Source organism: Lactuca virosa, chromosome 2 (genome assembly GCF_052849685.1).
Source record: "Lactuca virosa cultivar CGN04683 chromosome 2, Lactuca_virosa_CGN04683_v6, whole genome shotgun sequence".
Classification (NCBI taxonomy): Eukaryota; Viridiplantae; Streptophyta; class Magnoliopsida; order Asterales; family Asteraceae; genus Lactuca; species Lactuca virosa.
The window spans coordinates 287,433,795-287,456,977 of NC_136427.1; the positions used below are offsets into that span (position 1 = coordinate 287,433,795).

At 32.7% G+C, this 23,183-nt stretch overlaps 1 protein-coding gene and 1 pseudogene across 2 annotated transcripts; both read right to left on the bottom strand.

The window, feature by feature from the left end:
• Nucleotides 1-1,552: 1,552 nt before the first annotated feature.
• On the bottom strand, nucleotides 1,553-6,737 carry LOC145161337 (xylulose kinase 2-like). 2 transcript variants are annotated; one of them, XM_079080844.1, is made up of 13 exons: nucleotides 6,520-6,737; nucleotides 5,815-5,951; nucleotides 5,281-5,431; nucleotides 4,391-5,048; nucleotides 4,198-4,286; nucleotides 4,048-4,112; nucleotides 3,434-3,489; nucleotides 3,073-3,193; nucleotides 2,916-2,990; nucleotides 2,689-2,742; nucleotides 2,386-2,480; nucleotides 2,049-2,223; nucleotides 1,553-1,964 (listed from the first exon to the last, which is right to left on the bottom strand). In XM_079080844.1, exons 3-13 carry the CDS (start codon nucleotides 5,337-5,339, stop codon nucleotides 1,729-1,731), a joined length of 1,683 nt encoding a protein of 560 aa, XP_078936970.1. In that variant the 5' UTR covers nucleotides 5,340-5,431; nucleotides 5,815-5,951; nucleotides 6,520-6,737; the 3' UTR covers nucleotides 1,553-1,728. The 2 variants fall into 2 exon arrangements, with proteins under 2 accessions (XP_078936970.1, XP_078936969.1); XM_079080843.1 differs by lacking the exon at nucleotides 5,815-5,951.
• An 11,008-nt stretch (nucleotides 6,738-17,745) lies between these two features.
• Nucleotides 17,746-20,846, bottom strand: LOC145158619 (LRR receptor-like serine/threonine-protein kinase EFR; annotated as a pseudogene).
• Nucleotides 20,847-23,183: the final 2,337 nt, after the last annotated feature.

Consider the following 23,183-nt stretch of genomic DNA (forward strand, 5'->3'; position numbering starts at 1 on the left):
TGAGTCAACCGGATGTTGACTTTGACCCAAAAGTTGACTTTGACCAGGGTGTTGACCTTTACTTTGACTTTGACCTGAGTTGACTCTTGAAAGGGTTAAGAGTATGTAATGGTAATAAAGGAAGGTTTTTATGTGTAGGAGTTTGAGAGGAGTTGATCCCAGTGCCGAGGACAGTTCAGATACTACACGACTTTGAGGTGAATTACCTTCCAATAGAAGTGGGACTAAGACACCAAGGTCGGCCCACTAGTAAGAGATTATAGTAGAGATGATTGTCTTTGTGATAATTATCTGGTATGTTGCTATCTGTTATGATTATGTGCTAGGATGCTATATGTGTTAGTAGTAGTAGGGGCGGAATAGTCCTCGGTTACCGGTTGAAAGATACCGAAGGGGTAAACAGCACTCATGCATGCCTAGCTATATGTTCATGATACGTCATTATGTGGTAGTGGTAGGGGTGAAATAGTCCCCAGTTACCGGTTGAAAGAGACCGAAGGGGAGGTTAGCTCCCGGCTACCGGTTGAAAGATACCGAATGGGAGGTTAGCTCCTGGTTACCGGTTGAAAGATACCGAATGGGAGGTTAGCTCCCGGCTACCGGTTGAAAGATACCGAAGGGGAGCCCAGCTCCCAGTCATGCCAGCTAGATACCGGTTGAAAGATATCGAAGGACAGGCCTTATGTGGTATGTGGTATGATGGGGGAACTCACTAAGTTTCATGTTTATAATTTTCAGTTTTGTTTCAGGTATCTCTTCAGAGAAGGGGAAGGAGTCGGTGCAGTAGCTGCACATCACACACACACACACACACAGGATTTCCGCACATGACATTTTTGGGATTGTACTCTGATGTTATTATTGTTTTCATGATATGACTTTGAGACATGTGACTATGGTTTTGATGAAATGACTTGACTTGATGGTATTTTCTTATAAACGATTTTCTAATTGTTATATCAAAAAAGAAATTTTTAGTCTTGAAAATTTGGGATGTTACAGGGTTATATGTGTTCAATGTAGAATTTAAACTTATTTTAAGTATTGTTTTTTTACTATAATTATCTTTGATAATATTGTGATTTTTTAGTTTGATATATCTGAAAATTGAAAATATTAACTTTTTGTAAGACTTTTGGTAGCTAAAAATAGGCTCTGAGGTCATTGTCGGAGCTTGAAGGACAGTTAAGTTTAGATATGATTTTGGACTATCGTGAGATATTTTAAGAGTGAATATTGTTACCATGTTTATACACAAATTGGAAAAGGTTTTAGGAAGGATTATGGAGAATTCATAAAGAGATGAATTAATGTGGATCCATTGATTAGTGTTAGTGGAAGTTGTAGTGGTTGGATTATTAAATGTCAATGTCTTCTTTTGAACTATTATCCTACCAACACTTAAGGTGGTCAGCACGTTTAAGTAAAACAAATGTCTTAATCATATGGAAATAAAAATAATATTTAAATATCCTTGTCCGAAATTCAAAACACGTATCCGAAATACACATTTTGGATATTCATAGTCATTTTCGTAAATGCAAAAGGATAATGTCATAAACTCATAATCATATATAATCTCATTTCTAATGGCCATTTTTGTGAATATATCCCCACTTTTAAACCACATTCTCATATTAAAGTCAGAGTCGAGTTGTTTAAAAACGATTTCAAGACACTATACGAACACATCCCCTTAACAATAATCACTATACAAGCCGTTTCTTATTAACGTCCCAATCTCTGAACAAGCCGATTCTCAATCTCCATTCGTTTCTTCATGAAAAGTGCATATTTTGCCACAAGTTCATTGTCTTGAGCTGTTATTGTTGCAACAGCTTTACATCCAAAGGCCGTTTTCTCTAACTTGTCTTTATACAAGTAAGAAATCGGCACAAAACTTCCCTTGTTCTCGCATACCCAACCATGAGCCGCCCTTAATGCAGCCCCTAATGATGCTGAATCTGACCAAAGTTTCAAAAAAACCAAAATCTTAATTTTCAACAAGCCAAAACCAAAGGGTATATCTGTCTTTTCAAATTAATTACCTGGTCTTTGTACTGTGTAGACATTGGAGCCAAAAATGGAAGCTATGGAGGTCAAAATGGTATGATTTGCAGAGGCCCCGCCTGTTGCGATTATGCGTTTTGGAGGGGATGGCATCCCGAATCGTTCTGCATGCCCTCTCATTGACACAAATTGTCCTTCGATTAATGCTCGGATCTGCACATGCATCCGCAAAAATATATATTATATAAACTTGAAAAATAGTAGGTGAAAGATTTTCAGTTTCAAACTGTTTGCTTGCTAAGTGTAGTATTTTTATTTTTTAGTAACAGATTTTTGGTATATGGCTAAATGAATTAATCGACTATACATACTGACCTCAGAAGGAGGATCAAACTCCTTCACTTCACGTTCACTTACGCCATCCAAGCTGTCGCCTTTGAAATTCTCAAGGATATATCGATGATAACCGACTGATAAAATAAGAAAAACAAACATTTGGTTTTATGAAAAATTTGACTTTGGCCATCAATTATATTTATATATATAAGCATTGATTTCCAAAATGATACAAGGATTCTTATAAAAAGCTCAAAAAATTAATGTAAACTTTATATTAAAAAGGTCAAATATTTGACTTTCTATGTATTGAAAAGAGAGAAGAGGGTATGTATAACTTACTTGGGAGGGGAGGAAGTATCTCATGATCCTTGTAGTAAAAACCAATCTTTCCACCTGAAAAGGGGGTAATACTCATTTATGCTTTTATAACATATATATAATTTGTGATTGATGTTATTAATTTCCCAAACCATCTTATCATCTGGGTTTTTGTTGCAAATAAAACAAAAGGTCTTTCTTACAGAAATCTTGAAAAAGGAATGTATATATGATCAAGCAAGACAAACCGTTTAAGGGGGGTGCTTGCTTCAGGGACTGATTAAAAACATCCCAAGATTTATCCGCACACCGATCACGAATATCTATCAATCAAGATCACAACCATATAAATTATTCTTCTCTTCTCTTCATAATAACATATTAACATTAGATTGGATTACATACCTTCACGAGTTAGAGACCCGTTTTTGTAGCATAACATCACCATATAACCTTTTGTATCAACAGGGTTTGGAAAAACATGCCCTTCTAGGCTTGGGTTATGATCCATGGTTATTCCAAATACCTGAATATTTTTATCAACAAAATATGATTATCATTTATCCCACAGAGGAAGGAAGGATTTCATATACCTTTCTTAAACAAATAGCAAAGTTCTCTTTCAATGTTTTTGATAAATTAAAACAGCAATGTTTCCAATTTTCAAAATTTATATATATATTAATTTCACACAACTTATTGTTGGCTGCTATTCATTTGGTCCATATTAAAGTGAAAGGCATTTTGAATGAATTAAGGATCTTACAGTATCACTGGTGCCAAGGCTGATAGCCAAATCCCCTGGTGTGTTGAGGGTCAATCCTGTCAAATTCCATATTCCTTTAGTTAGCATATTATTTATATAAATACCAAGTTTGACTTTCAAAGCTCAAATCAAGTACTATTGTATTGTCAAACGAAATACTACATTTCTTTCGCAAAGTTAGATTTAACAGATTTACTATCATTTGTTAAAAATCTAAAATGCTCATCGATTAGGACAAAACAGAGGAATTTTGGATATCAAAATCAATGCTAACAATATCTTGTGATGCCTAATTATGGGGGAAAAAACTACATTTTATTGATCCTTACACGAAAGTAAAACCATTTAATTCGGGACAACCTGAAAGAAAATTTGTTACACTTGATTTTAATTTTTAAGACAGATAGATAGATAGATAAGATTACCAGGCTTAAGTTATAAAAGCCAAATGAAGTAGCAATAAACGATATAAAATCGCATAAAGACACTCAGGTTTGACTTTTAAAGGTCAAACGCAAGTAAAACCTAGCATCAGTTACCCAAAAGATAAACTTATTGTATAAAACTATCACATCATACAATGTAGAATGTAAAAAAGGGAAGATAAGTTTCACCTGCCAAGCTATTTGGATTATCTCCAGACCATTGAACAACTAAACACTCCTTGTTGAATTGGAACCTAAATGAACAACATCATAAAAAGCTTGATAAATGACCATCAACTCTATATGAAAAGGGTATATTGGTCTTTTACAAATACTAACCTATCAACAAAGTACGGGGCAATTAAACCAGCAACAGCATGAGCAGGAGCCAACTTCCCAAGTTTTTCCTCTAAACCAGGAGCCGTGGCCTATATTAATTAAATATCAATTACAAAACTAAAACGTATGAGTTTTCTTACTAACTAAATGACCATACTACCCTTAGGCTCTGAAAGTTATAAATAATACAAACCTCCAAAGCCTTTTTTGACCAAGTTCTGTCTTTAATGTCCATCAAGTTCATCCCAGCACCATCAGTATGATCAATGCAAGCATACCCTCCAATCAGAAGTGATGCCATGAATGAGCTCACGAGTGAGACCCTTTCAGTGTTGTTATAAACTTGAGGTTGCATCTCAAATATCCTTTTAATTTGTGGGCCCGTGTACCTTTCATGGGCTATAGATCCAGTCAGCTTAGATAACTCCAATGCACCACCTAAAGCTTTCTCAATAGCCTTACATTGTTGGGTTGTGCTGCTATCCATCCAAATTGGGGATTCTTTTGTAGAAAATGCTTCCCCAAATTGATCAACCAAAGGCTTCTTAGGATCCAGAGATGATAAACTTTTGGAACTGCCCTTCTTCCAATACACACTACCATGTTGCTGCCCGCTGCCCGAAACAGCAGCAAGCTTCTTGAAATCAAATTTCTTTGAATCTTTGAGTCTTTTAAGAATTAGGTCTAATGCGTCAACCCACATTAAGGTAGGAGAAACAATTCTACCATTAATTGATGGGTCTCTGTATACACCATCTTTGGTTTTGTAATGTGGTAGCTCAGAATCAAAATGCACAATCTCTGAACTCACAATGTTGAGACTAGAATCCAGCACAGTTGCCTTTAAAGACCTGTAATATAATTACACAAATTTTTCGAGAGTCAATTCTATCATATATTTTAAAAAAAAAAAACACAGAATTCACAATCTAAAACAATCAATTCTAAAACCCCACAATCTTTGTTAGCTCAAGAATCAATTCTAGCAAGCATACACTCAATTGAGTGGGTAATTAAGTAGAAATTTTCAAAACCATCATTTACTTTTCAATCACTGAATCATAAATAGAAAAATGGACTTACTGTGTGGAGCTATCAAATCCAAGAAAAAGAGCATCCTTAGGTAGAGATAGACCATCCATGGAAAGTGAGCAGATCAGACCTAATCTCCCAAGCAAACAAAGTGTCCTTTTATACGCTTAGGTTGTTATTCAAGATTAGAATAATTATATACCTGTTCAAATAGTATAATAGATAAGGATATGGATTAAGAGAAATCAAATATCAAAATATCCTTAGCTTTTTTTAGCCCGATTAATTTTCTAATTCATTAAATCAAAGATAAATGTCAAAAATTTTAGATGAGATTTAAAAATACAATACGTTATAACTTAATGCATGTCATTATTTTATATGAATACTAAAATGTACGAAACAAATTATAGTTAAAATTTAACAACTATATATTATTGATAATGATTATGTCATTAAAATTAACTAAATAATAATAATTTTTACAGTATATGTAGAGTTGTAACAATTTAATTTAAACAATATGATACAATAAACAATGATTAAAATTTGAAAGGTAAAGTCTTTTTTGAGTTCTCATTATACCATTGGATTAAATTTCAATCAGGTTTAGAGCTTTGAGTCTTCAATGTGTCTATATGTTTCATAAGCCAACGAATGTTGAGACATAACTTTGACAACTTCAGAAAAATGAACTTGCAAAATCTTCATAACTTTGATAACTTTGACAACCATGGATCAAAACGAAGATTAAAGTCATGATCTAGAAAGCTTATAACAAAATCTAACCTTAATGGATCCTATATAAAAGAAGTATCAAGTGTTAACAAAACACCATATTTCAAGCAAAACATATCATATTTTCAGCAAATCAAACTACACTTTGATTTTCAGCAAATCAAACTAAAATTTGATTTTCAGAAAATACACTCTGATTTTCAGCAAATCAAACTGCACCATGATTTTTTTTTTCAGCAAATCAAATCAGGTAAACATATCAGGTTTGATTTCAAAAAAAGTTAACATCTAATTTCATCTCACATATTTCAGAAAAAAAAATTTCATTACATACAAAATCTGATATGTTTTCAGAAAAAAGGACTTAAATGACATAGCTAATTACATAGCTCTAATTTCAGAAAAAAAAATCAATTATATAGCAAATTACATACCTCTGATTTCATAAAAATAAAGATAAATAAATAACCTCTGATTTGAAGCACTACCAAAAGAAACATTTGAAGCACTGCCAAAAGAAACATAGCAAGAGAAATAAGGAAATCGAAGTACCTGAGGATCGAAGCAGCTTCACAGGCAAATCTGAGCAGATAAGGATGGAGGAATGGTGCAATAGCAGAGGGCTTGGCGGAGACGACTCTGGAGCCGGAGACGACGCCGGGAATGGAGAAAGGAGCGTTGATGGAAGAAAGGAATTTCGGAGGCGGCGTCGATAGAAGAAAGATGATGCGGCGGCCGTTAGTGAGAAGAAGAGCGTGTATTTTGGTTTAGGGAATATTGGTCCTTTTTCTTCCAGATGTATCCACGACCACAAGTCTGAATTTTATTTTTTTTTTTATTTTTTTTTTGGAAAATGACTTGCTAAGGTAATTAACTTTTCGGTATTGTTCAAATCTGGGTAACTATATTTTTTTGTACACATTTAGGTAACAAACTTGTTGGAAGTGTTCACATATGACCATTATGACCGGCTGTAGCAGGTCACATCCTAGATGTAAACACTTTCAACAAGTTCGTTACCTAGATGTGTAAAAAAAAATAGTTACCCGAACAAAACGAAAAGTAAGAGTAAATTACACGAATGGTCCCTGTGGTTTGGGGGAATTTGTGTTTTTGGTCCGTAACTTGTTTTTTTAATTCGGATTGTCCCTATTATTTATTTTTGTTGCGCGTTTGGTTCTTGTCTTACCTAAAAAGACTATTATGCCCTTATTAATTTATTTTTTAATTAAATTTCTTATTTATGTATTTATTTTTTATATATTTAAAAAAATTAATAGACCCCACATATCTTTATCTCCTCGACGTAAACCTGAAACCACATTTGAGAAATTTAATTTGAGTCTCACTGGTCACCGTCCCATCTCTCATCGTCCTCAACTTCTATTTCTTTTCCATCTTTAATGACATCGACGTCTTCACCATATTTCTTTTTTTTTGTTCTTCAAATCTAGCGAACCAACACCATAACCCACTGTCTCTTCATCTTTAGTGGGTTGTGGTGTTGATTCGACGGAGTTGAAGGACCGAAAAAAGAATGGATGGTGAAGACGTCGATATCACTAAAGATGGAGGATGAATGATTGGATGGTGAGGAGATACAAATATGAGATGGGAGGAGGATGAGAGATGGGATGGTGAGGAGATATACATATGTGGGGTCTATTAATTTTTTTAAATATATAAAAAATAAATACATAAATAAGAAAATTAATTAAAAAATAAGTTAATAAGGGCACAATAGTCTTTTTAGGTAAGACAAGAACCAAACGCGCAACAAAAACAAACAATAGGAACCATCCGAATTAAAAAAAATAAGTTAGGGACCAAAAATACAAATTCCCCAAACCACAGGGACCATTCGTGTAATTTACTCTTACTTTTTGTTTTGTTCATATTTGGGTAACTATTTTTTTTTGTACACATCTAGGTAACGAACTTGTTGAAAGTGTTCACATCTAGGATGTGACCTGCTACAACCGGTCATAATGGTCATATGTGAACACTTCCAACAAGTTTGTTACCTAGATGTGTACAAAAAAAAGATAGTTACCCAGATGTGAACATACCGAAAAGTTAATTACCTTAGCAAGTCATTTTCCCGATTTTTTAAGAGCCTATTAAGTAATTTTTTTTTATGGTGCTACCAAACAAGTCATATCTAAAATTTTAAAGTTATTTTTAATTTTTTAATTAAAAGGTAAACAAACATGGCCTTAGTTTTATTTTATTATAAGACCTGTGTATTATACGGGTTTATTAAAAACAAAAATTTAATATCAATATTTAAATATTAAATGTTTTTTAAAATAACACTTTTACATAATATAATGTAGTCTTTTGGAACATTTATAAAAGAAATCAAACATTCTTTAGAGCATTTATGAGACTTTATTATCAAAATAATAGAATGATTCTCTTTCCTTATAAAACTCGTTAGAATTTTATGGAATTTTATTTTAAAAAAATGAAAATTCCCAAAAAATGAAAAGTGAAAAATAATAATTTCTAAAACTTCCACAAAATTACATGTGGCAAGACTTTTGAGAATTTGACAAATGGCAAAAAAACTTTTGAGAATTTGACAAGTGGCAAAAAAAACTTTCATTTATTAGAGAGGATAAAAGTTAAAATCAAAATTACTACGCACTATTTTCTGTGTTCATTTAGTCAAAATTATATTTTAAGTCTAAAAAATCACCGAATTTTTTTTAGTCAACATACTCTTTATGACCAACAATGTTAGGTTTTTATGTTTTCTTTGCTATCTAAGTTCATTTATTTTTTTTTTCTGTATGGAAATTATTTTTTTTTTCAGTATTCATTTTTATATGGTTTTTACACAATTTATCTTTACAATTTCATTATGTGACTTTGTTTTACATGTTTCTTCACAATTTTATTGTATAAACGAACTGTGAAAAAACACGTAAAAAAAGTAATTTAAAAAGGAATTGTGAAAAAACATATAAAACGAAGTAAAAATGAAGTTGTAAAAACTGATTATGAAAAAACATATAAAAAGGAAGTAAAAACAATGAAATTGTAAAATACATATAGAAACGAAGTAAAATATAAAGTATGAAAACGGTTTGTGAAAAAAATATTTAAAGGGACCCGGTTAAAGTTAAAGGTCTCGAAACAGGTTATGGTCACAAGTCTCAATAATAGGGACGTAGTTAAAGGTCCCCAGAAAGGGGACATAATTATATGAGTATATACTAACCTAACAACGCGGGATGATATGTTTTTTTTCGGGGCCAAGTTATGCAACTAGCTTTGTCCTAGTATGTGTTAGGATCTTGTTTGAAGCTAGCTATGTGCTAGAAATGTTAAACTAGCTTTGTGCTAGTATTTTATGTGTACTTTGTGTTAGAGTCATGTTTAACTTATTATGACATGCTAGTATTTTATGCGTACTTTATGAAATATATTTCAAGTTTTGATACTAGGTCATAGCTCGTGTAGCTCACAAGTCTTTGGACTTATGTATTTTGTTTTTTGAACAAATTACTGAAATCGTCCCTATGGTTTGTCAAAATTTCGTTTTAGGTAACGTTTTTTTTTTTTTGCACTTAGACCGTCCCCTGTGGTTTCGTTTTGTTGTGTGGTTCGTCTCTGACATACCTAAAATGATTATATTACCCTTATAAGATTTTTTTATATTTTATTATATTTAAATTAATCAAATAAATGTTTAATTAATAGTAAGGGGCAACCCATAAATCGTACACCTTGTTTTCTCCTCCCCTTTTCCATTCTTTATCCCTCATTTCCTTGCATACCTATCTTCCTCCCTAGAAAATTCTTCAACCACCCCTTTTCTATCTCTGACGATTCAAGAGGATAACTACCACACCTGCTTCCGGCGACCACCCTAAATCATCAGTTACTCCGTTTCTTTCTTCTATAAGAAAATCAGGACCACCGCCTACCCCCAAAAATTAGGACCACCGCCTACCCCCAAACTAACCCTGATATCATTGAAACTCCACCGTAAACAACATCCACTGCTGATGGCTACTAGCTTGTCGGAAACAAGTGTTGTGGCGGGAAACCACATTGACCATCGAAAAACACATCCACAGTATAGATGAAACCTCTGTTTCAAACTCCTACCGGCTCCCTCTCTCTCATATACCATCAATTACTTTGAAAACATAAACCCATCGGAAAAATTATCATCTTCTTCGTTTGAATTACCATCTGCAATCACCAATTAAACCCACCATGATTAAACCCAAAACCTTTGTCTTTTCTCTTTCGCCCTACATCCACCCTTACACACACTTTGGCTACTCAATCACCATTTGACAAACCCACCCATTAAAAAAGCTTGGAGATTATAGTTTTGGCAAAAAGAATTCAATGACGTACATAAGTTGGATAAATTAAACGATAGCAACCAAACAAAAGTTGTCTTTACATAGAGATTGAATTTCACAAGTATATAAAGATAGAATCGATTATAAGGGTGTGTATACAATTATTTGGAGTGTTTGAATTGAAGTGGGAAGATCAGAAATGTTGGAAGAATTGTGGTTATGGTTTTGGGGATTTTAGGAAGAAACTCAACCTCGATGAGGACTCTGCAGAAAATTTCGATGAACAAGTGAAAGGATTTGTGTGAACCAGAATGTACCAAAAGTAAGTAACATTAAATTAAATAAATAAAACTAAAGACATCTCGCTTGAAATTGAATAATCCCTTTTCCCTCTAAAACTAAATGATAATCAAAACTATAATCAAAACCAGTCTTGCCGGAGAAGACAAAGGGGAGGTTTTGGTGGTTTATCGAAGGTGAAGACACGACGTGTAACACCTCGTTTTGGAAAGTACTTTGGTTGTGGATTTCAGAGGCCAAGCTAGGGGCGTTTTGGTCTTTTATGGGTCTTGAAGTTTTATTCGGAAGATTTTTGGGTCGGGGTGTGTCGTTAGAAGCGTAGGGCTTCTCGCCACCTTTTTGTAGATATAAAGTTCGTTGGAAATGGACCTCGAATAAGGAAGAAATGACACTTGGAAGTTATTGGCATTAATGGTCCCTAATGGAAAAAAAAGTTGACAAGGAAGGACCATGCATGCAAAGTGGAAGGCGCGTGGGTACGCCCAGCGTATAAAGGGAAATGGTCGCGGGTGCCTTAGGTGTACACCCAACGTACGTCCAGTGTCCAGAAACCCTAACTTTAGGGCCAACCACTATATAAAGAACATAATGACTCAAACCCTAGCCTCCTTATCTGCCCTCCAACCTCAGAGAAACCCTAGAACGCCTCATCTCTTCATCCTTGGGTGATTTTAACTTCAAGAAGCTCATTTTGGTGGTGTAAAACATTTTTGGTCCTAATTCTTACTTAAGTGAGTCAACTCTTGATCAAAGTTTATTTTGTCCAATTTAAGCATTATTTACTAGATGTGTTAAATTTAACTTTTATCTTCTCAATTTACACATTTACTAACAATATATATATATATATATATATATATATATATATATATTAAAAAAAATATTTTGTCACTAAAAATGGAAAAAACTTTTAGGTCCATTTTGAGAATGTTACAAATCAACACATGAGGACAATTTATTTGTGATAATATATGAAGATATTCGCTTCTTGAGACTACCACAAACTCTAGGGCGAGGCTTCCATGTATCAAGCGAGCATTTCATGGAGGTTAGTTATCTTTGATTTATTGCATGGGAAGCTTAGGGTGCTTCGATTCATGGTGGATCTGAATCGTTTTAACGTTCGACACAATGATCTTGCAGTGAGGACATTCGAACTTAGTATGACCTTCCTTCTCTTGACAGGTCCATTCAGCAACTTAGACCTTGCCGCTGCTACTCTTGGTCGTGGTCATGTCCATTTGCTCATGGATTTCCTTCGTCGTGTGCTTCTTCGACTTTTTTTTTTCATGTCATTATTGCTTGTTACCGCATACACTATGGCTTCAATCACCGGAAAAAGAGATAAGAAAAGAGTTAAGGAAAAGGGGAAGCACATAAACACAAGAGATTGAAACACGAACAAGTGATGAATCCTAATTGGTGACCCTTTAAACCTAATAAAAGACTGAGGAGAAGTGTATAAAGGAAACGTATGTATCTATATATATATATATATATATATATATATATATATATATATATATATATATATCATATATACTTATAAAACTAGCATTTTTTCTTGAATCTCATGCATTTGAAACCCTATTTTTTAACTTCCTCAAACCACATTCATTTGAAACCCCCTTTTTTAACTAATGCAACTCAAAAGTTTTCTTAATTATGATTTAACACTCAAAAGTTTTATAACTTATATTATGTTTAATTAACATTTAGTGAAAAGTTTACTATAAAAAGGTCAATCTTTTGGGAAGACATGCATACAAATCATATACAAAATTCAAAAAGAAAACAAACTTAAAGGTTTTTGTGTTGGGTTGAGGTCTTATGACCACTTTTGGAGATATGCTATTATATTAGAGATTTTAATTTGTAAGTTTGTTATACTAATTCGTTTTTATATTTTCTTCATTTTTGGATTATTGTAATACAGTCGTTGTATATTGTGGTTTAATTGTTAATATATTGATCATATGTTATATAGGGTGATGTCAAAAATATTTTAAATATGTTTTTTTTTGTTTTGTAATTGTACCGTTTCAAAAAGATAATTAATTAAAAATCATACATATGGTATACTTTCCATTTCTCCCTCTCTCTCTCTCTCTATATATATATATATATATATATATATATATATATATATATATATATATATATATATATATATATATATATATAGAGAGAGAGAGAGAGAGAGAGAGAGAGATGTAAAGTATAACACACACATACACATACATATATATATATATATATATATATATTATAATAACGGTCAAAACACTTCAACCAAAATTCATTTAAAATATAATATTTCAAATGCTTTTTAATAATGATTGTAAAAATTTCAACATGTGTTACTTAATTGATTGATTAATAAAAATATTAATGTTTTGAAACTCCTAACTCCTAAACTTATATTATTTAATTTGTTAGTTAACTTATTTTTCCTACATAAAGTTAACAATTTTATGTTTGGTTACTCATATTTGTTTATATAATTAGTAAACAAGGTGTACATAGAATAACTACTTCAATTTCACATAGGAATCGATACCACTAGAGAGGTATGTTGTCTTTAACCGGTGGTAGGAGATTCACATACCCTTTTTAATTATTTATATTAATGCTTAGTAATATCTATTTTATATTCCTATTCACCTTAATTTTTTAGGTACAAATTAAGGAAGAGGATTCTCGGCGCATCAACATAAAGTCAAATGTACGCCTTGCAAAATATGTAATTAAAATTAAATATCATATTTACTAATTGACTTATTTTAAAACTCTTGATGACATTTATGTATAATGATATATTTTGTATGACTTCATTCTTAATTTCAATGTTTAATATTTGAAAGTTCATATATGAAACCTTGGATGTTTTGGTGTAATATAAATAGTGTAATACAAAGTTTATTAGTTCAATATTGTTTATTAATAACTCATTCAAAACAACTTATTTCTTAATTTATCTAAAAAATATTATCGGACATAAGAAAAGTAGATTATATTAATGTTATACAAAAGCTTATAATATATATTGGATATTATAAAAGTAAAAGTAAAGTTTATAAGGTATGAACTATATTAGATAGTATCAAAATATAAGTTGATGGATTTTTATGTTATTTGATAATTCGGTTAATGCCCAAAACATGACTAAAAACGTAAATTTCAACATATTTCTATTTTTTCCCATTATTATTTTAACCACTTAAATGCATTCTTGCGCAACGTGCAAGGTTACGCCTACTATACATATAAATGAAACATTTTTCCTTTCACCACATTCATTTGAAACTCCCATGTATTTTTCCTTTTACCACATTCATTTGAAACTCCCATGACTTTTCAATTTCTTTCTATTAATAATTATAAGTTGTTTAATAAGGTTAAATTTATATCAAACCTAGAGTATAATAATATATAAACTAAATTTCAATATTAAAATAATATATTTACTTCTACTTATAAAGTTATGTTTGTTAACTTTTAACATATTATACTTAATTTATTAGTTTTAATATATTGTTGGATGTATATACCATTGTCATTTTAAAGATACAATTTTGGAACAATTTGTATAAAATACTTAAATTATTAATTTAAGTATAACATTACATGGTCAACTTAAATATAAATTTTAGTTTAACTTAAACAACCCAAAAAATATTATGTAAATAGTTAAAAGTGATAAATTTTAGTGTCTTTCTAATAATGATTATAAGTTGGTTAATAAGGTTAAATAAATATCAAACCTAAAGTGTAATCATAAATAAACTAAATTTCAATTTTAAAATAATATCTTTTTACTTCTACTTATAAACTTATGTCTTTAACTTTTAACATATTATACTTAATTTATTAGATTTAAAATGTTATTATATGTAAACCATTATCAATTTAAAATATAACATTACAGTGTCAACTTAAATATAAATTTCAGTTTCACTTAAAAAGCCAAAAAATATTTTGTAAATACTTAAAAGTGATAAATTGTAGTGATAAATCCAAAAAATAAATTGTAATCTCAAATTAACTAAAATATTTCCTAAAGATATTTTTATAATCGTTATAAGTTTTCAAATAAGTAACTTAAAATAACTTACAATAATAATAGTTAAAAATAACTCTATATAAATGATTATATTGTTACCTTTAAAATCAGAAAACAATGTTTGATGTTTTAAATAATTATAATGATAGAAATTAAAATATTAAGCAAATAAATTTAAAAGAATTAATTAACAATAACAACAACTATAAATAACATTAAACTGTATATTATATTTAATTTTATTCATGTGTAACTCGCGGGTAGAAGTCATTCAAACGATTTACATTATGCAGTTATAATAGATGTATGTATATATATATATATATATATATATATATATATATATAATTCAAAATAATCAATATATTATATCAATTTACTATACGATATATTATATCAAATTTAACAAAAATGTTATTGTTATATTTAAAAAAAAACATATATTTGTAAAGGCATCAACTATATAGGTGTTTCTGCGCAACGCGCGGGCATTCACCTAGTATATATATATATATATATATATATATATATATATATATATATATATATATATATATATGTTTTAGTTGCAGAGAGAGAGAGACTGACTAATTCATTTTTTTAATTAAAAATGTATTAAAATAAATAGAAAAAAATAGAAAAAAGAAATTAAAACCGTAAAACAATCCTTTCAACTTTTTTAAGGACCAAAACTACAAAATAATTTCGATTTTTGACCAATGGTACAAATTGATTTTTTTTTTTGAAATTCATTAACAGTTTTTTGTAAACTATGGAGACTAAATTTAGAGTTTACTCTTCAAATTAATAGAATTGACATACACAACTGGGCAAATGTATTTCAGCCTTTTCAACCTTTTTCAAAGACCCAAGCATAAGAAAATTTTGATTTTGGATTAGTTATATAAATTGAATTTTTTTGGATAACCCGTATACCAAATTTGTAGTTTATTCACAACTGGGTAAATTTATGTATTTCATATGTAGATTTCATATCCGTCTTAATTTTTTTTTCTTTTTTTTAAACTACAAATAACCTACCTGCATATATACCACTAAGGTCTTTTAATAAAACTTAATCCTAACGTATTTATTATTTATTTAAAGAGAAAATTACAAATATAGCTTAATCCCTTAATTACTTTGTAGAAAATAACTAAAAAAACTAAAATTACAAAAATAACCACTAAAATCGCAAATGGACTTGATCTGCGATTTTACTTGTCCATTTGCGAACGTACAAGTCGCTAAAGCACATCCATGCTTTAGCGACTTATACGTTCGCAGATGGACTTGTACATCTGTAATTTTGCACCCATCTATGATTTCCCCTTTTTCAAGGGTATAAAACGGATTTTTTTTTTCTTTTATTTCTCAAACTTTTTGCTGGAGAACTTTCTCTCTAGAGGCACTATAGACGAATTCATTTTATTAGAGAGATTTTTAAACAAATTTTCTAAAGAAATAACAACTAAAGTGATAATTTTTGCAAAACTTTATATATAATAAGGTTGTTTCGTAGTCAAACCATATTAATTTCGTAGTTAAAAAAATAATAAATTTAAAAAAAAAATGCAAAATCATAGGTGGGATGAGAGGAAATCGCAGATGAACTTAGCTAATCTGCGATTTTAGTCAGGGATGGAGGTATTTATGCCGAAAAAAAAACTAAAAACAAAACCACCTGCAAACATACAAGTTGCTAAAGCACGACTATGCTTTAACGACTTATACGTTCACATATGGCTTAGAAAAATCGCAGATGAACTAAAACCTTACCGAGTCAGATCAATTTTGTGGAGTGAGACCGGGTCAACTGCCTAATCAACACAAATCAAATATTCTGACCGAACCGAGTCAGAAAAAAACGTCTGATCGGACCCGGTCAGCACCAAATCAAACAGCCCTTTAATCCATTTGTGATTTTGGTGGCTAAAAATATAATTTAGTTTTTTTTGTTTTTTTGTTTTTTTTTTATTAACTATTTTCCACAAAAATAATTAACATGTTTGGCTAAATTTACAATTTTGACTTATTTGAAAGAGTGTTTCCTTGGGTCCTTCTTAACTTGAACGATACCAATTTATAGCGCACACTTATTTATCACAGTGGTTGCATCTCCACTCATCTTCTGATTCTATCTCGACCGACTCAAAGAGAGCGACAGGAGGTTTAAGCGATGGAAGTTGAAGTTTGATCGACAGCAAGATTGGAAATTAGTTTCGTAAGGGAATCAGTGGGTTTGATGTTTATACGAATGAAACTGAGGTATGTAAACCCTAATGTTCTATGGATGATTCTACCAATCTTAATGTAATTCTTGCTGTTTACTGAAAGATGATGTAATTTGTATGAAGTATGAGAACCTTACTTATGTTAAAAATGATAAATTTGGGATTTTGGGTATTTAGTCGGATTTTGACCTAAAAGATGCTTTAATACTTGGAAATCCTTCTTTGTAATATGTGGTTGTGGCTAAGGTGGCTAGAAATTACTGTTATTCAGATGAAATGGTGTCATTTTATATGTTTAAAACTTTAACAAAATTGTGCAAATAGTATGAAACAGAAATGGTGATTTTGCTCTATATGTCTGTTTGTAATATTTAAAGCACAACCAAGCATAGAAATTAGAAATAGCTACACTTATAACGTTTTGTGTCTAGAATGATATCATCTATGATGTTGATAAATAACTATGTATTTCAGTAAAGGATGAGGAATTCGATTGATAAGTTGTAGAGGGAAAAGGTAAACAAGGTCGGAATGTTGTTACTTGTTAGTTCAGAGAGGTGAGTTTCAAGATTATTCATGAAAATTGGGTACAAGTCAAATCATTTAAGTAATGTAAATGCGATACTTGAATGGCTTCTAACTCATATATCGAGTTGAATTGAAATGTCAAATGTGAAGTAGAAGATATATTAGAAATGCACACACCATATGAAGCAGTGATTGCCTAACCAGTAACCACCCAAGTCAGGTGTGTAATGAACTAACTAATGATACATAATACGGACAAATACTACTAATGTTTTGTAATAAAGACAAGTGCCTCTCAGGAAAGGCAGAGGCTTCTTTAATTATGTTTTCACTTAGGAAGATGAGAGAACATGGAGCCATGGATATTTTGCAGTGTATCCAGAATTTTCTGTAATTCATGGACAACATTTGCGATATGCATCCGTTGTTGTGGGGACTCCATGGAGCATGATACTCCAAGTTTAACAGTTGAAGACAAACATTCCTCTATTTTCTTTGCATTTGCTGTTGTACGTTGCGTAGGAATAGTATCCTCTTGAAGAAAGTTCAGAAGATCATCATCAATAACATCAATTACATGGTCTGGCAAGGCCATATGTGCAAATTTATGAAGGCTAAGGCCTTCATTAAAGATGTCATCAGTCGGCCTTTTCCCTGTCATCACCTCCAACAATAGTATTCCAAAACTATAGACATCCCCACTACTTGTCATCTCGCTCCCAACACCATACTCTGCAACTCTTAAGCAATATTATTCGCAGAAAATGTAATACTAAAATAAATATGAACATTTAGGAATACATGAACTTTACCTGGAGGTGCATACCCAATTGTTCCTCTAATGCCACTTGTACCTTTTTTGTTTGGATTTGTTCCAAGAAATCGAGCTAAACCAAAGTCTCCAACATGGGCCACCATATCATCATCAAGTAGAATGTTGCTAGGCTTCAAGTCACAGTGAATGATGGGTGATAGGCAGTGATTGTGAAGATAATCAATTGTAGATGCGATATCCATGAGAATATTTATTCTCTGGAAAAGATTCAATCTGGATGTACTTGGACTTGAATGTAACCAATCATGTAAACTCCCGTTGGGCATGAACTCGTATACCAAAACTTTGAAGTCATTGCCATGAAAGTCAAGACTTGAACATGAAGTTATTATCTTAACCAGATTCCGGTGTCGAATACTCCGCCATGCTTGACACTCTGCTGTAAAGCTTCTGTGAGCACCTCGGTTTTGAAGACGTAGAACTTTGACTGCAACAACTGTATCATCAAGGACTCCTTTATAAACAGAGCCGAACCCACCCTCGCCAATCAAATTGGCTTGGGAGAAGCCATTGGTAGCCTTTAGAAGTTGTCCATATGATACTTTCATGAACCGTTCGTCCCTCGATGATTGAGATGGTTGACTCTTCCTTTTCTTACACCAAACATATGCAAAACATAATATGGTGAAAAGTGTGGATGCAGTTAGAATGAGTATGGCGAACAAAGGTAACTTTTTGTTATGCTTCTTTGTATTACATTTGGGCAACCTAATTTCCGCCAAGCCACCACAAAGCCTATTATTACCCAAAACAGAGAATGCACTTGCATTTGCAAATACTCCGATCACCGGTACATTGCCCTGGAAGTCATTAAAGGACAGATTTGCATATTCTAATAAGGTCAACCGTTCCAAGAATCGAGGAAATTAGCCAGATAAATTATTATGAGAAAGATCAAGTGTCGAAACTGCTCTCATGGAGCTTAATGACGTTGGTATATGGCCTTGAAATAAGTTACCTTTGAGGGATAAGAATACAAGGCTAGTGCAACCACCAATGCTACTGGGAATGTTACCTGATAAATTATTATTTGACAAATCAAGACAAGTCAACATCTTGAGGTTGCCAATTTCTGTTGGAAGCGACCCGACCAGGTTGTTTTGAGAAAGATTTAGTGTGATGGTTAGAGATGTAAGTTGAAGAAGTTGTCTAGGTATTCCCCCACTGAGTTGATTGTCATCAAGGTGCAACTCTAATAGATTACGACAATTTCCCAGGCTTGATGGAATATGTCGTTCCAATTTGTTGGAATTTAACCAAAGCTTAGTCAACAATGATAAGTTTCCAATGGCATCTGGAATCGGCCCTGAAAATTGGTTGTAATGTAGAGAAGCCATTTGTAGGTTCTGAAGCTTACCAATGGTTGAGGGGATTTTTCCTGTAAACTGGTTATTTTCTAAACCTAAATTGGTCAAGCCAATTAGATTACCTATACCTGGAGGAAGGTTTCCATGTATACGATTTTCTCCTAAACTTAGATAACTGAGTCTATCAGAAAGATTACCAATTGATGCAGGCAATGGTCCTTGAAACGTGCAACTAAAAAGATCCAATGTGTCTAATCTGCTACAGTTTTTCAAAGTATCAATAAACTTCATGTCATCAGCACCTCCGGATCCATAGATGTTGTTACCACCAAAGGATATAAAATACATATCTTTCATTTCTGCAAAGTCAATTTCCAACTTCCCACTGAAGTTGTTTAGATGGACTTCAAGAAAATCTAATTTCGAACAATTAGATATCGAGGGTGGAAGAGTTCCGGTGAGTTGGTTACCCCATAACTGAAGGTACGTAAGATGAGGGAGCGTTGTACCTAAAGCTGAGGGAAGACTACCGGTAAGCTGATTCTCAGACAAGGAAAAATTGGTTAGGAGTGAGAGGTTAAAAATGGAATGAGGGATGGTCCCAGATAAGTTACAAGCACCAAGGTAAAGTTGTGTTAAGCTATTCCAGTGGCCTAAGGTGTCAGGAATGCTCCCACCCAACGGATTTTCAGCAACAACGAACACGTCCATTGATGTTATATTCCCCAAGACACGCGGGATTCCACCGGTTAAATTATTATCATCAACCGAAAGATATTTAAGTTTGGAGAGGAAACTAATCTCTTTGGGTATGCTTCCAACTAGCTCGTTATCAGAAAGGTCAAGCGCGACAAGGTTAGAAGAAGCAGACAGGTTAGCTGGAATGACCCCGCTGAAGTTGTTATAGCCAAGAGAGAGGTAATGTAGCCTGGAGAGACGAGCGATTTCATGAGGGATGGTTCCTTGAAAGCTGTTGTGGAAGAGAGAAAAGTAACGAAGGAAGCTGAGGTTCCCTACATGAGGAGACAAGGAGCCTTCAAGGCCTTTGGAACTCAGTTGTAGAGCAATGACTCTTCTGTGCAGCTTCCCACATGAAACGCCACTCCACTCACAGAAATGAAAGGAGGCGTTCCATGAGCTTAGAGCTTCTTCATTCCTGATCATTGATTTGAACTTCAAGAGCGCTTGATAATCGGTCTCATTACCACCATCGATGGAAGCTGAGATGGAGGCAGCAATCAGAAATATAACAAAACAGGAAAAGGAAATTGGTTGCCTTGTGTTCATTTTTGCAACTAAACTTAGGATTACAAGGCTAGCTAGTTGCTCGCTTTTATATCTAGGCATTTTGAGGACCCTACTCCAGTTATTTATTACAATAAGGGGTCGTTTGTCTAACTAGGTCCAAAAAAAGCCATTTGGCATGTTTGATATGGAGGATTAGAAAGTGAGGGATTCAGTCCTAGCTTTCCAGTTAATTGATGGACCGGGAACAAAAAGAAAGACTTCCCATTTTGCGTTCCGCCTAAGAAAATAGAGAAATCAAGCAGCCTACTTCCGACGAATCAACACCTACTTATTTCGTCCTTCGTTCCTTCTTGTTCCTGATTTCGGGATTTCTCTATTTCTTACGATATTTTCTGATTTCTCTTTCTTGTTCCTTGTTTCTTTCTGAAAATTTGCTGCTATATCGTATGCGTTTTTGCTGAGAAAGTCGTTTGGCTGTTTTGCTGTTTCTGTTTCTTCTGTTCCTGTTTTGCTGTTTCTTCCTTCTTGTTCCTGTTTTTCAGATATATGTATGAGGGTTTTTTTTTTTTTTTTAATTTTATTAATGTTTTTGTAGATGCTATGTGCTTTTATGTAATTTTGCTATACAAGAAATGCAAATGATGTAGAGTCGAATTTCTGTTAATATTACCTTTTGGCTGTTGCTGTGATTTATTTTGTTGTTAAAATTACATTGCTTGTTATTTTGTTAGTAGATGTCTTGTTATGTGTATGAACAAACTCACAAGGGTAATATGGTCATTTTTTTATCATTCACCACAGTCAGAAAAATAATCAAACATCATAAATTCAGTCAGATGTAAACTCGGTCAAAACTTCTAACTGAGTTTACTCTAACTTTAACTCAATTAACAACTATCAAACGATCCTTAACTCGTGATGATGATGAGATAGTTATTTTCTTTGTTTAATCATAAAGCGTTTTTTACATGACTTACAGAAAATGGCAATAACTTTTTGACCAGCCGATAATGCTACATAGTTGTTAAATATTCCAAGTTGCAACAACTTATAATTACTTTTCCCATTAGGAGACAAAGGCAACAAAAATTCTTTTCACATTAGAAGCCCAAGTCAACAACTTCTCCAACAAAGAACTTTGTGGGCTTAAATGATTTCCTTTAATTTATTTAAATCCCTGCATTTTGCGGATTGCTTAATGCTTTGTTGGACCTATTTCTAAAATTTCACTATAAAATTTTGGCCTTTGAGGTTTCTTTTAAACAATCTTAGTTTTATTCCATTATAATATCAATAAAATAAAGGTTAAAGTCGAAATTACTACGCACTATTTTCTTTGTGTTCCTTTAGTCAAAATTTTGTTTTAAGTCTAAAAAGTCACCGAAAAATTATTCAGGTGCTGTTTGTTTTTTCTAAAAAACATCTTCTTGCCTCTTATTGCTGCGCCGCGCAGTACACACGCAACATTTGGTCCTTCGCAACTGGTTGTTTTTCAGAAAACTTCTGACTTAAAAACTGCTGCGCGTGTGCTGCGTGGCGCAACACTAAACCAGCTGCTTCAAACCTCTTCACGTCTTACTTTAACTTACTGCAGCAGTCTGCAGACATTAAAAAACAAACAAACTTTTTTTTAAATGTTGCACTTGTTTGTTCCACCTCTTTTGCTACAAAGGGTTGCAGAGGTGGTCCGCAGACTTCAGACGTTTTCGCTTCGAAAAAACAAACAACACCTTAGTCAACTTAGTTTTTATGACCAACAATGACAGGTTTTTATGTTTTTTTGCTATCCGAGTTTATTGATTTTTTTCTGTAAGGATATATATATATATATATATATATATATATATATATATATATATATATATATATATATATATAACGACCCAATTTTCAAGACTAAAAATTTCTTTTATAAAACGTTACTTAAACACATTTATCAATTCCATAACATAATCAGAGTATTAATTCCAAAACATATTTTCATTATCAGAGTAAAACATTCCCAGGCTGTCTAATCTATGGTATGTGCCATGCGATCACCCCGAACTCTTCCCTCCGCTACCGGAAGTACCTGAAACCAAAACTGAAAACCGTAAGCACGAAGCTTAGTGAGTTCCCCAACCTACCACATACCCTGCATAATCACATACTGCAAATACTGGGCCACGCCCGCTACTTCGGGCCTCGCCCACTACCTCGGGCCTCGCCCGCTACAACGGCCCTGCCGCTCCAGGCCCCGCCTGGCTTCGAGCCCCGCTCGGATACAGATCTGTTTCTCTTAGGCCCCGCCTGTCTCTGGGCCCCGCCCGCTAACATATACTAACACATAAACATATCCCAACACATAACTGAACATATATTATTGAATCCTGTTCT

Excerpts from the sequence above, each read along its gene's own strand:
- LOC145161337 (XM_079080843.1), bottom strand. The coding sequence starts at position 5,339 with ATGGATGGTCTATCTCTACCTAAGGATGCTCTTTTTCTTGGATTTGAT. Across the intron at positions 2,743-2,915 it reads GCAAGCACCCCCCTTAAACG|GTGGAAAGATTGGTTTTTAC; the intron begins GTTTGTCTTGCT and ends CCCCCTTTTCAG. Across the intron at positions 2,481-2,688 it reads GATACTTCCTCCCCTCCCAA|TCGGTTATCATCGATATATC; the intron begins GTAAGTTATACA and ends TTATTTTATCAG.